We start from the raw sequence: 15,236 nt of genomic DNA, 5'->3' as shown, positions 1-15,236 counted from the left end.
ACACCTCTAGCGTAACGTATGCGAGGGGGTGCCACAAAATGAAGAACATTTTCAAAGGGTGCCATGACCGAAAAAAGGTTGGGAAACACTGCCTTAAACATTTTTCAATTAAATAAATGTTCTATATTTTAGTTCAATAATATTTATTGAATGTTTTGAGGAGATCTTTTGGTACTAAATACTATTTGTGCAATAATTATTGTCAATTAATGACCACTTAAAATATTTTTCTTCTAATATTTGTTATTATTTATATTACAATTAGTATAGTAATTAAGGTTAAAATAGAGAATTCCAATTCAAAGAGGCAAATTGTCATGTTGTGGCTAGAAAATTAATAATTTTCATTTGTAATGCCATTACCCACCAGGTGCCTGTATGGCTCTTTAATACATGTATCTAGTCTAGTTGCTCAAAAAAGTATTGCAGATCATAACTGCTTACTTATTTTTAGGTTTTGCATTTTAATAAATATTTAGATTTGATCAAACACTAGATTTCTTTAAATGTGACATTTTAAAACGTTAATAACTTCCATCCTAATATTTTTAATGATGCTTATATAAGCACACACAAGTGAATATTAAGGAATTCAAGCGCATACAATTTAACCCAAGAAACGTTTAAAATAGTGCTAAGGCAAACGTATTTTTTGTTATGTACAGTGGGCTATATGCATATGAATTGACACTGAATCAAGATCGAAATCGATATTTGTGCCAACTGCGCCACTGAAAATTTTTAAATGTTGTTTGGCCCAACCAGGCATTGTTAGGCGGAGCTAGAGCGAATAGCACTTGCCAACAAGGCACGCTATTTGCATTTGGTGTGAATAGACACTCCGTATGTTTTAGGGGTGTTCTCACCAAAAACCTTTTAATACACTTTCTAATTCTTTGAGAACAGGGAAGTCCATATCACAACTATAATTGAAATGTCACAGACACAAAAGTTGGAATCACTTTTTTCTAAAAAAAATTCTGCTGATGAACGATAAAAACATTAAATCATTATTATAATTGGGTACTTGACAAATAAGCTGTAAATTGTTTTTTGTAAAACACCAGTTTTTAAGAAAAAAATGCATATTGTTATGTAGTGTGAAGTCTAATGTTTTGAGAAAATATAAGGGGTCACTAACTTTGTCAATTCTTTCACTGTTTTTTGAACATTTTTACTGAAATGTGTCCTATGGTGTGACAGAAATAATTGAGAATATAGGGGAGTCACATCCAAAGGACAACAGAAATTACACTTTTATAGTGGTTCCAAAAAAGTTAAATATTTGAACAATTCTGAGACAAAATCTTCCCATGTGCACGTCATGGGCTGAATCCAAAATCGCCGCCTATAAATGGACAGCCATTTGTAGTGGTGTCTGAAACCGTAGTGGACGTTATTGAGTGCACTCATGCAATCCCCTTTTGCACCGCAATAACGAGTGTACAGCCAATTTACGCTCAACGACTGTCCGACTTCACACACTCGTTTTCATTCACTCCTTCAAGTGAACTATATTAGTGGACTAACGTAGGGAATAGTGAGTGAGGGTTTAGGGGGCGATTTCGGATTCAGCAATGGACTTCACAGTAACATGACCTTGAATGGGGTCCTTCAACTAATTAAACTTGTCAGTGGAATTGTCCGATTTAAAATTGGACATGGTTTTCAGGGACAAAATGTATCAAGTTCCTACTTTTTTAGAAATATATGGATGAAAAAAAAGTGTCATTTACTAAAATAGACACTTGTAAAATTATGCCTGAGGTATTTATTAACATTTTTATGCTTTTCTTTTTAATTTATATAAGTTGTAATTTATTGAACCATGCTTGAGACAGTCACACATAGGACAATTTTGTAGATTTGGCTAAATTTTTTAAAGACAAAGCAGTTTTTATAACAACAGGTCCATGTAAAACAAAGAAATGTTTAACCATTTACTGCATTTTAAATTATGAATATACTTATTATATATATGTATTATATATATAATATATATATATATATATAATATATATATATATATATATATATATATATATATATATATATATATATATATATATATATATATATATATATATATATATATATATATATATATATATATATATATATATATATATATAATATATATTTCACATATCACACCTATGTGAAAATGCCATGCCACATCAACAACCCAATTATCATTCTTAATGTGAGTGGCTCTTTACACTTAGGGTACGTTTACATGACAACGTTGTACTAAAAACGGTAAAGTTAAAGTTTTTTAATGTCAAAACGATCCGTGATCCGTGAAATCGATTAAAAACACTGCATGCCAGGCCAGTAGTTGGCAATGTTACTTTGTAAAGAAACACTATTCGCCTATAGAATGAACACATTTAAAATGCCCTCTATACCCTCATTCACTATTCGCTACATTACTAATACAGTCCACTTGAGTGAGTGAATGAAAACGAGTGAGTGAATTTGGACACTGAGCGTGCCGGAAAGGCTGCCGCTTTTGCATAGTTTGTGCTTGCGGTCTAATGCTGTGTTCACACCAAACGCGAATAGAGCGTCAAAATCGCGTCTACCGCGTCTAGTTGGACGCTTGAACATTTTGAATCCATTCGCGAGTACACAGCGAATTGGACACGCGTATAAATTGAGTGTTTGAAGCTAAATAGACGTGCGTTAAAGGCGCTCCAGGAGAAATATGTCATAAAACACCCGCTGCCTCTTTTCATTTTCATTAAAAAATATATATTAAGCATTAATAGCCACACAAATGTGGTCCAGGCAACTCCTACATTATCTTCACTGCATGTATTTTTTACCTTAAAAAATAAAGTTATGAAACTTCTCTTTTCCCTCAGTCAAAACGATTTGGCAGACAACAAATTATAGATTCATGACACCAAAGATCGCCTGTTAGATCCACACAAGACGAACCACTACAGGACATCAGAGCCAGCGGCAAACGTCAGAAGGACTAGCCGAGGAAAGGCTGCTCTCGCCGGGTTAATGAGCGCTGAGCGCCCGGTGATCGCCTGGATCTCACAACTCCAAAAACACAAGATTATCTTTTTATAAATAAACCACAGATTTGAGCTTTAAACAACTACATTCTCACCTGAAAAAGTCTTATGCTGCGTTCACACCAAACGCGAATAGAGCGTCAGGAGCGAGTGATTTCAATGTTAAGTCAATGGAAAGGCGCGTTGACGCGCGTTTGGAGGTCCTGCAGCGTGATAGACGCGTTTCGTGCGGCGCGATGGACGCGATTTCGCCTCGCGATGACGTGAATTGGACGCAAATTGAGCGCCTTGCGCAATACACGTGAGTGGGACTTTTTGTGCATTCACGCGAATTTGAAGCGAATTTACGTCTGACGCCCGAGTTGAAAAATTTGAACTTTGGCATCAATTCGCGCCGCGTTAACCAATGAGGAGCCTGCTTGCTGCTGTCACATGGTAAAGTGACGTGCAAAGAGAAGTTTCATAACTTTATTTTTTAAGGATATTTAAATATACATGCAGTGAAGATAATGTAGGAGTTGCCTGGACCACATTTGTGTGGCTATTAATGCTTAATATATATTTTTTAATAAATATAAAAAAATTGCCGCGAACAGAGGCGAATTCGCTTCAAACGCGTGAATGCACAAAAATCACCACTCGCGCATAACGTATCACGCAAGACCCTCAATTTGCGCCCAGGTCACTCGAATGAGGCGGAATCGCGTCCATCATGCCGCGCGAAACGCGTCTATCGCACCACAGGACCTCCAGACGCGTGTCAACGCACCTTACCATTTACTTAACATGGAAATCACTCGCGCCAGACACTCTATTCGTGTTCGGTGTGAACGCAGCATAATAGTCATTTGAAAGTTGGCAAAAGTTGGCAGCTCTAGTAGTAATGATAAATTGATCTTGAACTCTTTCATGGAAACTATCATGTATAAACCTTAATTAAACAATATAATAATCAAGAAAAAAAGGAATTTATACCTGTATGATTTATACGCTGTACCTACATTGGACCAGAGGTTTGGAAAATGGATGGATGGATGATTCAGCTGCGGGTGCCATCTCCTGGTCAGACGGGAATTCATTCAACCCTCACAGTGCATTATGGGTATTCTCTAGCCATTGAGCGGTTGTATTGTGGGAGTGAATGAGTGCACTCGATAATGCCCACTATGGTTTCGGACACCACTAAAAATGGCTGTCCCCTCAAATAAATGTAAGGGTATAACGGGCGATTTCGGACACGACCACCGTTTTCACAAATTCACATTTTTGTCATCGTTTACGCTTTGTTGCCGGAAAGAACAGGAATCATAGAGGGCACCAGGTTCTTGCCTTTTTATTGGGGAAATCGTATTAAAGCCGGAATGATATTTAGTGTCCCATCCATTTACAACTTATTAAACATTCACAGTGCTATCTAGGTCAGCTTGCTAACGATTCTGGAATTTCGGTCCAATATAGGCTGGTTTTGTGCATAAAACATATAGGCCTGGTTTCATAGACAGGGCTTAGATTAAGCCAGAATTAGGCCTTAGTTCAATTAGGGCATTTAAGTAGCTTTTATAATTACTGGTGTGCATCTTGAGACAAAACAAGATTTTTTTTTAAAGATACGTCAGTGCAAGTTGCTTTAAGTTAAAAAAGCTCAAACATGTATTTTAGTCTAGGCTAGTCATCTTAGGCAGCTGACTTGTTGCCTCGCTGCCCTATTAGGAAATGACAGTTTGCAGGCAGCGTTTGCACACAAAGTTACCTCACAAAACTGATTTCGGACAGACTTCTGAGGTAGAGGACCGGTTTAGTGATCTACAGGAGAATAGAGAGAGCCTTGGTGAAAACTAAGCGAATATTTAATTAGGAATTTCTCACTAGAAATTACATCAAAAGTGGAAAACGGTCAAAAACGTACATTTACACACAAACTGACCACCAAGCGCAACAAGACTCCATGTTTCTTTTTTAGCTTAACTGTCATGGAATAGAACATACCTTGATTCCTTCCTTCCTTGCAATGCATCTTCTGAAGGTAGCATTTTTAAGATAAGAATCAGTTTGAACAATAATCTTGGCAAAAGTGCCCTTAAGTGACACATCAAAGCATTTAACATTTATTTTACGTTGACACTAATATTGCATATTATTAACAGCTTTATTTTGGGTTATCATTATTTTCTATGCAATGTTCCATCCATGTATATGGCTCAAATATTCTGCTGTAACATAAACAGTGGCTGGGCGCTGTAAAAGTATCTGGGCACTTTGGTCACAATTAAAAATGTATGAACACCATTGCATTAAAGAAATGATCAAACCAAGTGGTATTTGCAAACTACTTTTCAGAGCCATCTTTGCATCGATCTTAACCAGTGCTTGCTTGTGGTGATATACTGTAGGTATAGTTGATGTTCAGTCAGTTCCCAACAAGTTCACATGGGTGTAGTTCATCACATTACCAGCTGACATGTGCCCAAATACAGTATGTCTGAGTGGATGTCATGCCACGTGTGTGCTGCTGTTGAAGACTGTCCTAATATAAACGAATTCAAATAGATTTCATTCACATTTCATGTTGTTGCCTAATCCATTTCACTGTGATTTATCACAAAAATCCAGACTGGCAACATTGATGTAATCTGAAAGGAATCGGCCATGTGAATGTAATCACAGCTATAACTCGCCCAGAGGTGCATTTTGTGTGTGCATAATGTGACAGTGAATGCACATCTGAGTTATGCAAAACACAAACCTTTTTAGTCAGCAAAAGTGTTTTATTTGTCATTATACTAAACAGACTAAATTAAATACTTTGGTACTTCCTTTGATTGGTCTGCAGAAAGTTTTATAAGGTTTTTTCTTTTTTGTTAAATTTTTTTGCCAGTGTTTATCACTAAATTTGACTGACTGATTTTTTTAAGTGGAAAACATTAGGGATGCACCGATCATGATTTTTAATGGCCGATTCTGCTTTTTTTTATATAAGCAAATGGGCTGATTCAGATACTAGTTGCCAGTTTTTTTCTTTAAGCAAATTTATTTTTTGTAGTTTATTTGCTTTATTACAGACCAAACAAAAAACAAAACAAAACGTGTTTTTGGAGCAAAAAAACGTTCGGTTCCAATTGATGTCCGGTCGGTCGACCAGTGCATCTCTAGAATGTTTTATTTATTACAAAAAGTCTGTGTTAATGTGTAGATTAATCTATAATTGTTAGATGAATAAGTCAACTAGCCTAGTCAATAAGTATCTGATTTAACTCTCAGAAACCATCGCATAAATCACATAGTACTGTAAAATGCCATCCCCCAGAAAAAAAAATAGGAATCCCCCAAGGAACCATCTTAGGTCCTATTCTTTCTTGTCTTTAATGTTGATGTTGAATAAAAGTTAACAGGAAATTAAATATTGTCAGCTTGGCTTGATGATGCTTGCTTGAAAACGTCTGTAGAAAAGTCTATATGTACTGTATATAAAATATTGTTTTTCAAGGTTTATCTATGTATTTATCTATGTATATTGAATCTGTCCCAAGTGCTTGGTGCATTTAGAAGTGTAGATAGAGTTGTGGGTAAGGTTAGGGCAGGGATGGGATGGGCACTTCCAGTCCTGGAGGGCCACTGTCCTGCAGAGTTTAGCTCCAACCCTAATCAAACACACCTGAACCTGCTAATTAATGTCTTCAAGATTACTAGAAGGCTACATACTGTAAAAAATGGTGCTATATATTAATATATAGCACTAAAAGGGGTTCTTTGGCTCGTAATCATAGGGGAACCACTTTAAGTGCTGTATAGCACCAAATCTTGGTGATTAAGTGGTTCTTCAGCGGTTCTTCATCGGTTCTTTAAATTACTGAGTTATGACGGTTCTATATAGCACCGCTACCATATACAGAACCTGTCAAGATATGGTGCTATATAGCACCAAAAGTGGTTCCCCTATGATTACGAGCCAAGAACCACTTTTAGTGCCATATTGCACCATTTTTTTTTAGGGTGCAGGCAGGTGAGTTTGATCAGGAGTGGAGCTAAACTCTGCAGGACAGTGGCCTTGGCAAAACATTTTAAGCCAAGTTTAAAATCGTTTTAGCTGGAATATAACTTATCACAGTGCAGAACATGTAAACTTTTCAAACCTTTTTTATGTCTATTATTATTTTGTTACTAGCATGCTTTCAATGTTGTTGACAGCCATAGTGATATTTTTTTTTGATGGAGCAAATATAAATTAGCGAATTGTTTAATTGTTTATTCAGTTTAGATTTCCTTTTATGACTGATTGATTGTATTATGTCTACATAAAATGATAATGCATATAAAAGTTTATCTCTGTCATTGTTGTTAAGCAGCATTAATTGTTGGCAGATTTCAGATAATTTTGTTATTGGCTGTTATTGCCAATATAAAAATATCTGCAAAATTACAAATTGGTAAAACTGTTTTACTATCTAATTTGCCTATTCTAAGCCCATTGTCAACTTTGACATATCTGACATAAAGTAACCCATAGTATTAGAGCCATTCTGGTTTTCTTGACTATATGAATATAATTTTGTTCAGTTCTGTGACCTTTGTAACAGTAAAGATACAATTTCTGATTCCTAGAATAGCACCATGTTGTATTTAAATATGTAAAAATGCCACAAAAGTGAGGCTTTTTCATTATTAAAAAGCAGCTGTGGTAGCGAAAGTAATTAATTGCAAAGTTTTATGGAGTCATTGTCAAAGTGTTTGAAAATTTAACAACAAAAGTTCTTCTTTAATTAATGATCTGTTTTTGTCTCTGTTGCAAGGTTTTATGATGCTCCCAGCCTGACGTACTCTGAACATGCAGATGAGCGAGATATTTCATTCTGGAGAAGGAGGGGACAGGACTTCAGTGCTCTATTGGACTATGCTGATCCCAGGGAGCTCAGGGTGTCTGGAGGATTATGGCGAGGTCCAGTGCTAGCTGTTGAGGAGTTGAGAGCTGAGAGACCACTGGTACGCTGGGAGGAAGCCCCATGGATACGGGAACCAATAGACTCAGGCCCAGAGACCCTACGCGTGACTGGAGAGAGAAAATGCCAGAGCCTGGGCACAGAGGAGTGGCGCCCTGCAGTGGGCTTGGGCCGGCAGCTGTCAGATGGGGAGGCTGAACATTGGTCTCAGGAGCAGCAACACCGCCTGCGACCAGCAGAGGGCAGTGTGTCCACCACAGTGCGAGCTAAGTCCCAGTCGCTCCCTCGAGTCCTTTCCCCTGAGGATCCTCACTATGGAGATCTGCCTCAAACTGGTGCCCCAAATCAGCCCCCTACACAAAGAAGCAACAGCTCTGCTCCATATGGTCGATACCATAGTGAATGGCAAGCAGGGGAGAGGTGGAGTGGTCAGACACAAAGTCATACTCCTTCTGCAGTTGTACCAAAGCCACGGTTCAGCCGCCCCGTCAAGCCCCCGTCTTATGAGACTCACCAGCAAAACAGGGGGAGCTGGGAAACGTTGTCCTCTGAACCTGTGTCCAAACCCAGAGACCGTTCAGTGTTGTTCTCTCAGAGTTTTGAACCATTCAGAGACCGGTCTGGTTGTTATTCTCAAAGTGCAGAGCCTCTAAGAGATCGGTCCATTTGCTTCTCACAGAGCGCAGAGCCAATTCGAGAACGCTTGGTGAGCCACTCACAAAGTGCTGAACCACTAAGAGACAGATTTGTCAGACATTCTCAGAGTGCGGAACTATTGCGTGATCGTTTTTTCAGCCACTCGCATAGTGCCGACCTGTTAAGGGATCGATCCCTTTGTTACTCTCAGAGCTCAGAACTGCTACGAGACCGGTCCATTTGTTACTCCCAAAGTGCAGAGCTCCTGAGACCAGAAGCATATAGGGCAGATCTGTTTTACCATGAACTGACTGGCATGGAGCCCCCTGGTTACATCCCACCCCCCTCTTACAGGAGATTCCTGCCACCCAGGAGTGGACAGAACTACAGAGCAGATTCTGCTCTTGTCCGCTGGAAACGTGAGCCTGTGAGTGCTGAGATGGGCCAGTGGTTTTCCAGGACTTCAGGATTGTCGTGGTCCGAACGGCGTGAAGACAGGAGCATGGCAGTAGTTCCGAGAAGGCCTGTGCATCCAGGGCCTGTCATACCTAGCCGTCCAGGACTCGTGCAGTATGTCCCATTTGATGACCCGCGCATCAGGCATGTCTCAGGGGGGCCCTGTGGAAACTCGCTCACAGACGCGGACAAGATCCGACACGTCAACAAAGAGCTTCCCTGCGCTGCAACTTTAGGACAATCCACACATGATAGTGCCTTTCTCCCTTCACAGGGACCGAGTCTTAGCACGGACACTAACAAACCGGCTCTCACTGAACAGGAGAATACTAACCGCTGGCACAAGGGGATGAACAAGGGCAGTGAAACTGTAGCATCTGACCAGAGCTGTGCCAAGTACCCCATAGCGTTTCAGCCCAGACCCCTGCAACCAATCATTAAAACAGACAGAAGTACAGACCAGCAGATTAGAGCTGACAGAGTCACTGACCAAGTCAAGGTTGAGAGAGTAACAGAGCCGGTCAAAGTCGAGAGATGTGCTGAACAGACAAGAACAGATCAAGTCAAAGTAACAGAGCAAGTGAAAACAGATCGAGTTACAGACCTAATCAAATTGGATAAGCCTACAGATCAAGTAAAGCCAGACAGGTTTACAGACAAACAAATAAAGGTGGAAAGATTAACTGATCAGATACAGGTAGACAGGACCCCAGATCAAGTCAAGGCTGACAGATATACAGACAAACAAATTAAGCTTGAAGTCAAGGCAGAGAAAATCCCTGAAAAGCCCATAAAAGCAGATAGAATTTCAGACAAGCAAAGCAAAGCTGAAAGACTCTTAGAGAAGCACTTGAAGATCGATAGAATTTTAGAAAAACAACTTAAAGCAGATAAAATATTAGAAAAACAATGTAAATCTGAGAAATTCACTGACAAGTTGATTAAGTCTGAAAAGCAGGCAAAAGGAGATAGCAGTACAGACCAGACAAAAACTGAGAAAATCACTGACAAGTCGGGTAAGGCTGTGGATAAAGGTTCCTCAGAGAGTGTGTCAACTGTAAAGATGGAACCAGTCCAGGAACCCGAGAAAAAGAGTGTGAAAAAGAAGCTCAGTGAGACAATCTTCTGCCTCGTGTCTGTGCCACTTTCGCAGTCCAGTGCAAAATCTCGAGATCAAAACAACAACGAAGAGAAAGAACCAGACTCTCCTCCAATTCCTCCTCCTCCTCCACCAAGCTCCTCCAGCGAAAACAGCAACACCCTCAGCTCCCTGCCAAACCAAAGCCTCAAAAGCACATCCACCACCTCCACTGACTTGGAGCTACAAGCACTCACACTTGGCAGTGGCTCCAGTAGCATAGCCACAAGAAGAGCTCATCGCAGAAGGAACTCACGCTCTAGGATCATTAAGCCAAATCCACATGATGAGCTTCGAAGGTATTCTGGGGCTTGGCCAGGGGACCAGTACCGTGACCAGGAGACCCAAACGAGCCCTGAGCCCACAAAGAGCAATGCAAATCCAGGTCCCGCCAATACAGAAGCACAAGATGCTCCTGCTGCCCCAGAGGTAACAGCTACTGCTGAAACAACATCAGTGGCTCCAGGGGCTGCCCCAGGGGCTCTTGGGGCTTTGACGGCTCCATCAGTTCCATCAGTGCCATCAGTTCCACCGACTCCAGCAGCTCCACCGACTTCAGGAGGTCCTGACCCCAGCACCCCTTACGGGTATCCCATGAAGGGCCAAAAAAGCCTAAAACCATCCAGCAACAGTGCTTTTTCACGGACAGGTACCTTCTCTAAGAGCACAGGTTCTCACAGACCCCCATTACATCCCCCGCCACACCCTCCACCTCCACCTCCAACCCAACCTCCATCTCAACCTCCACCCCCACCACCAACCCAGCCCCCGGCTCAATCCCCACCATCAGATCTGACTGAAGAGGCAAAGTCAGCTTCAGGGCCAAACCCAGAGGCATTTGGCCAGTTCTTGCTGAAGCCAGTGTGCCGACGACCATGGGATGCCATTGAGGAGCTTGAGACCATCAATAAAGAAGCCCAAGACCAAGCAAGTAAACGCCCCAGTGTAGACCAGTGCATTGAGGATCTTAATGAGGCCTATAAAGATATCCTGGAGCTCAGCACTGCCAGCAATAACCTTCCCAACCGTTCCTCCATGCAAATCCCTGACCGCATCAAATCAAGGCTATCTTCAGATCCAATTGGAATTCCTGCAACCACTCTTCGGCCAAGCTTGGTGCCTGGAAGCGACCCAGAATACCGGGAGGTGAAAAGTGCCTTTTCCCGACCATCAACTGGGAAGAGTGTGAGCTTCAGCAAACAGCTAAGAGAGGAGATTTGTCCTGCTCCTCCCCCACCAGAACCAGGTTTCAGAGATTACAAAACAGTCATGTCCCAGATAACCCAACGCAAAGCCTGCAGATCAGTGAAGCTGGAGATCCCAGCCCCCAAAGAGACCCAAAGAGATGACGATTTGACTGCACAAACCTCCTCCACCTCTTCCATGGCAGCCGAGGTCCCATGGGCTGACAGACAGCCCATGCAAGATGCCTCCACTCTAACCAGCCCCCCAGACTATGAGCACATCTGTCAAACCCTCCAAATGGCCCGAGAATCTGGGGCCGTTAGCCGAGCTTCTGTCAAATCCAAACCAGGAAGTGCCATGAGCATCGAAACCCCACAGCATGTGCCCATACCTAGTAGGCCTCCCGTAGATTCTGAGCAGCCATGTTGTTCTTCAGCATTAGAAGTGAGACAGGAGCCAATCTCATTATTCAGGGATGAAAGAAGCTCAGGCTTTAGGAGGGTACCAAGCCACACTAACAGGTTCCTTAATAACAGGGGTGTGCTCTGTAGCCTTGCAACCGGAAAGCCAGTTGGTGACAAAGCAGGTTTAGAGGCTAACCCAGAGGTTCCTGCTGACTGGCAGATGCAGCTTTCATTAGCTGAAAAGCATATTGCCACTCTGATTACAGGAGAGGGTTCAGCAGTAGACTTTGATGAGTCAAACAAGGTTGAAGGTGATAAAGACGTTCCTGGCAGTGAGTCAGTTGAGAATGAAGCGAACAACATTTTAGCCACTGAAATGACAGACAATCCTGCCAATACTGTCCAGAAATATTCAGAAGTAAACGAGACAGAAACAGAGCAAACAGAGTCACCTGAAAGCCAACAACCTGAAATGACAGAGAAAGTGACAGAAGAGGACACTTCTAGGGAAAAGACAGAAACAGAGCAAGAGAAATGTGAGCTGAAAGACCCTGTTACTGATGAAACAGAGCAAAAGAGTGACACAGCCTCAGAGGCAAATAAAGAACCAAATGTGATCTTGAGGGCAAATAAGGCTGCAATGTGGACTCATTTAAATTTGGATTCAGAGCTACGTCCTGAATTTCCACCAGATCACCTTCCCCTTTCTGTGCTACCTTGCACTAACCGTAGATTGTCTCTAGGGTTAGATTGCGAGAGAGCTGGGTGGGAAGGGGAAAGTTTGGGCCAAGGTGGATTCTGGTCCAGAGAGAGACGGTCTCTTGATGCTGAAAGATGGGGTATTGGTGGGGAGAGGTGGGGTTTAGACAATGATAGACCGGAAGGAGGTGGTGAAAAACTGGGTCTGGGGGGTTGGCGTGGGTGTGGGATTGATGGGCAAGGCACAGATGATTCAGACTGGGAGTTAGATAAAAATACCCAAGACACTGGTGACAAAGAGGCAGATTCGGACACACAACAAAAAACGCTTAAGCATGAACAGGGTCTCGGTGAAGATCATAGCAGTCTAGCCTCTAGCACTGACAAAGTTGAGCATACACAAGTTGCTGCTGGTGAAGGCATTGATAAGGACCATAGTCAAGGTCCAGATGGAGGTCAGGTTTCAAGTGTAGATAGACGGAGCCGTGGACTTTCCCAAAGAATAGAGGCTCTTTTTACAGCCCCGCCCGGGCATGGCTCAGAGGAGAGACTTGCCCGCATGAGGGAGGTGGACACTGTCTCACGAATGAGACGCCTTAGCCTCCGTAGCTCAGACTCTTGGGATGGACTGCAGGGGGTGGGAAGGTGGGGAGATTGTGGAAGGGAGGAACAATGCCCCCTTCCTGGCCCACAGGATTCTTCAAACATCACAAAATTAGAGGATAAAGAAGGCAGCACACTCCCTGCAGTCACCAGTGAACCTAAAGAAACAAAAGACGACCAGGCAACCCTAAAAGGTAAGAAACTATTACAGCAGCATTTGTGTTTACCAGACTGTGGAAAACATTTGATAGTAGAATCTGATGGTGACATTTGTACAGTAAAGTGTTTTAGAATGTCCTACACTTTACTTTAGCGTCAAAATGAAATGTGCTGTTTAATATGCTAATATTGACTAATATTACAAAAAAATTAGACTAATATAATTTGAAAAATTGGTTGAGAAAGTACAATTATGAGGGTTTGCCGATTTCAATGTTTTTTTTTTTTTTAACAAAAGAATCTAACTTTTACAAGTCCTGGTTGTGTTTATGCTGAATGGCCACTAGAGGGAGGCCTACTCCTAAAGTTGTTACCTTCCAAACTTGACTCAGAATTTAAGCAACCATTGTTTATTATTATTTTTGCAGTGAATTGAATCCAACATAGTGTTATTTACGTTATGCATTTCTGCTCTGTTGGCATTTTCAGAGTCACAGGAGCCCAGCCAGGTGGAGAGGTCGTAGCTGAACCCTAGAGGTCAGAGGTCATCCAACTAAGGGCCAGCCTCCAGCACTGTGACCTGGCTGTCTGCTAAATGCCTTCATCCTCATATGCTATTGAAACATCCTCAGACAATTACACACACACACACAGACACACACACAACATTAGACACTGAGCGATGCGTCTCTCTCTAATACATGTCTGTGCGTAAACATACACACACAAACTGACATACAAACACTCCAAGTCATCGTCATGTATACAGACACTCACATGCATTCAGAACACATTTAAACACCTCACTACACTGAGACATCTGAAATGGCCTTCTACTCCGACAAGAGCATTGTGTATCAACTCCACTCCACGCCCACTCAGTTCCAGCTTTGCTGGCTTTCTAAGTGTTGCTGTTCCACTGCCAGAAGGAGGTTCCCAAGTATGCCCCACATCCTTCATATGTTACGCTTCTGATCATGGCCCATTTCTCACCATCCTCATCATTCTTCTTTCCCTGCAATTTCCGTAAAAAGATCGGTTTATTTGACGTTGTCTGGTGTGTTACTCAGCAACAATGAAAATGTTGTTGTGTGACCAGAAAACTCACCGTATTGACTGTTCAAAAAGTATGACAGAACAATCAGTGAATTTTGAAACCAGCTACAATCTCTTCTATCTATCATCTTCACAACTTTATCTTTCTTCAAACCATTTCCTTCCTCGCATCTTAGCATGCTCCATGTATAGTTTTTTTTCTTCTCACTAACTTTGTGTACACCTCATTCATTTTCTTCATCGTCTAGACAGTGTTATCTCTGCGCACCAATGTTTGCTAATAACTAGCAATAGAGCTATTTGTTTAATTCTTCATCACACTTACAATATCATCCCACCAGTATCAACAACATCTTGTCTCTGTATTCAAGGTCTTGTGCTACACTTCTTAATTACTATGACCACAATTGATTTTCATTGTCTTTTACACCTTAACCACTCTTTATTTATTGAACAACATCCCCTAACTCATCCCTAGCTAGCATATGTGTGACTCCTAGCACTCTTGCTGAACCGCATTGCTTTAATTCCCGACTTTAAACAAACCACATCATAATACCATGTCCTAACCAGGTGTCTTTACAGTGTAATTGTATATTTTGGTAACACTTTCATTTAAGGTGACATAGTTACACGTTGCTACATGTACTTACATGATGCATAATTACAAGTAACTAACCTTAAACCAAACCCTAACCATAAACGTAAGTACATGTAGTAGATTAACATTACACAGAACTTATCTGAGTACAACTGCGGCACCTTAAAATAAAGTGTGACCTATTTTTTTGTTTATTTTTTTCATATTCGCCCCAAATTCATATAAAAAAAAATATATATATATTTTAGATTTAAGGAATTATAATGAAAATGAAGACTATTTTTCTCAGTAGCCCGATGTATTCTCAATATGTTCAGTGGAAATATGCTGAAACTA

The 15,236-nt window shown here is 41.3% G+C and overlaps 1 protein-coding gene across 1 annotated transcript in view; it reads left to right on the top strand.

The window, feature by feature from the left end:
- The window catches only part of jcadb (junctional cadherin 5 associated b), a gene marked incomplete at its 3' end in the record, with an annotated part of 25,968 nt that extends 12,201 nt beyond the window's left edge, over window positions 1-13,767 (top strand). The window contains exons 3-4 of the mRNA XM_079820484.1: window positions 7,817-13,278; window positions 13,733-13,767. Coding sequence (XP_079676610.1) covers window positions 7,817-13,278; window positions 13,733-13,767 — 5,497 coding nt within the window. The remainder of the gene's footprint in view (window positions 1-7,816; window positions 13,279-13,732) is intronic.
- Window positions 13,768-15,236: the final 1,469 nt, after the last annotated feature.

Source organism: Gobio gobio, assembly GCF_949357685.1.
Source record: "Gobio gobio genome assembly, chromosome: 6".
Taxonomy (NCBI): domain Eukaryota; kingdom Metazoa; phylum Chordata; class Actinopteri; order Cypriniformes; family Gobionidae; genus Gobio; species Gobio gobio.
The sequence above is the reverse complement of the archived record's forward strand: the minus strand, read 5'-3'. Positions and strand labels throughout refer to the sequence as shown.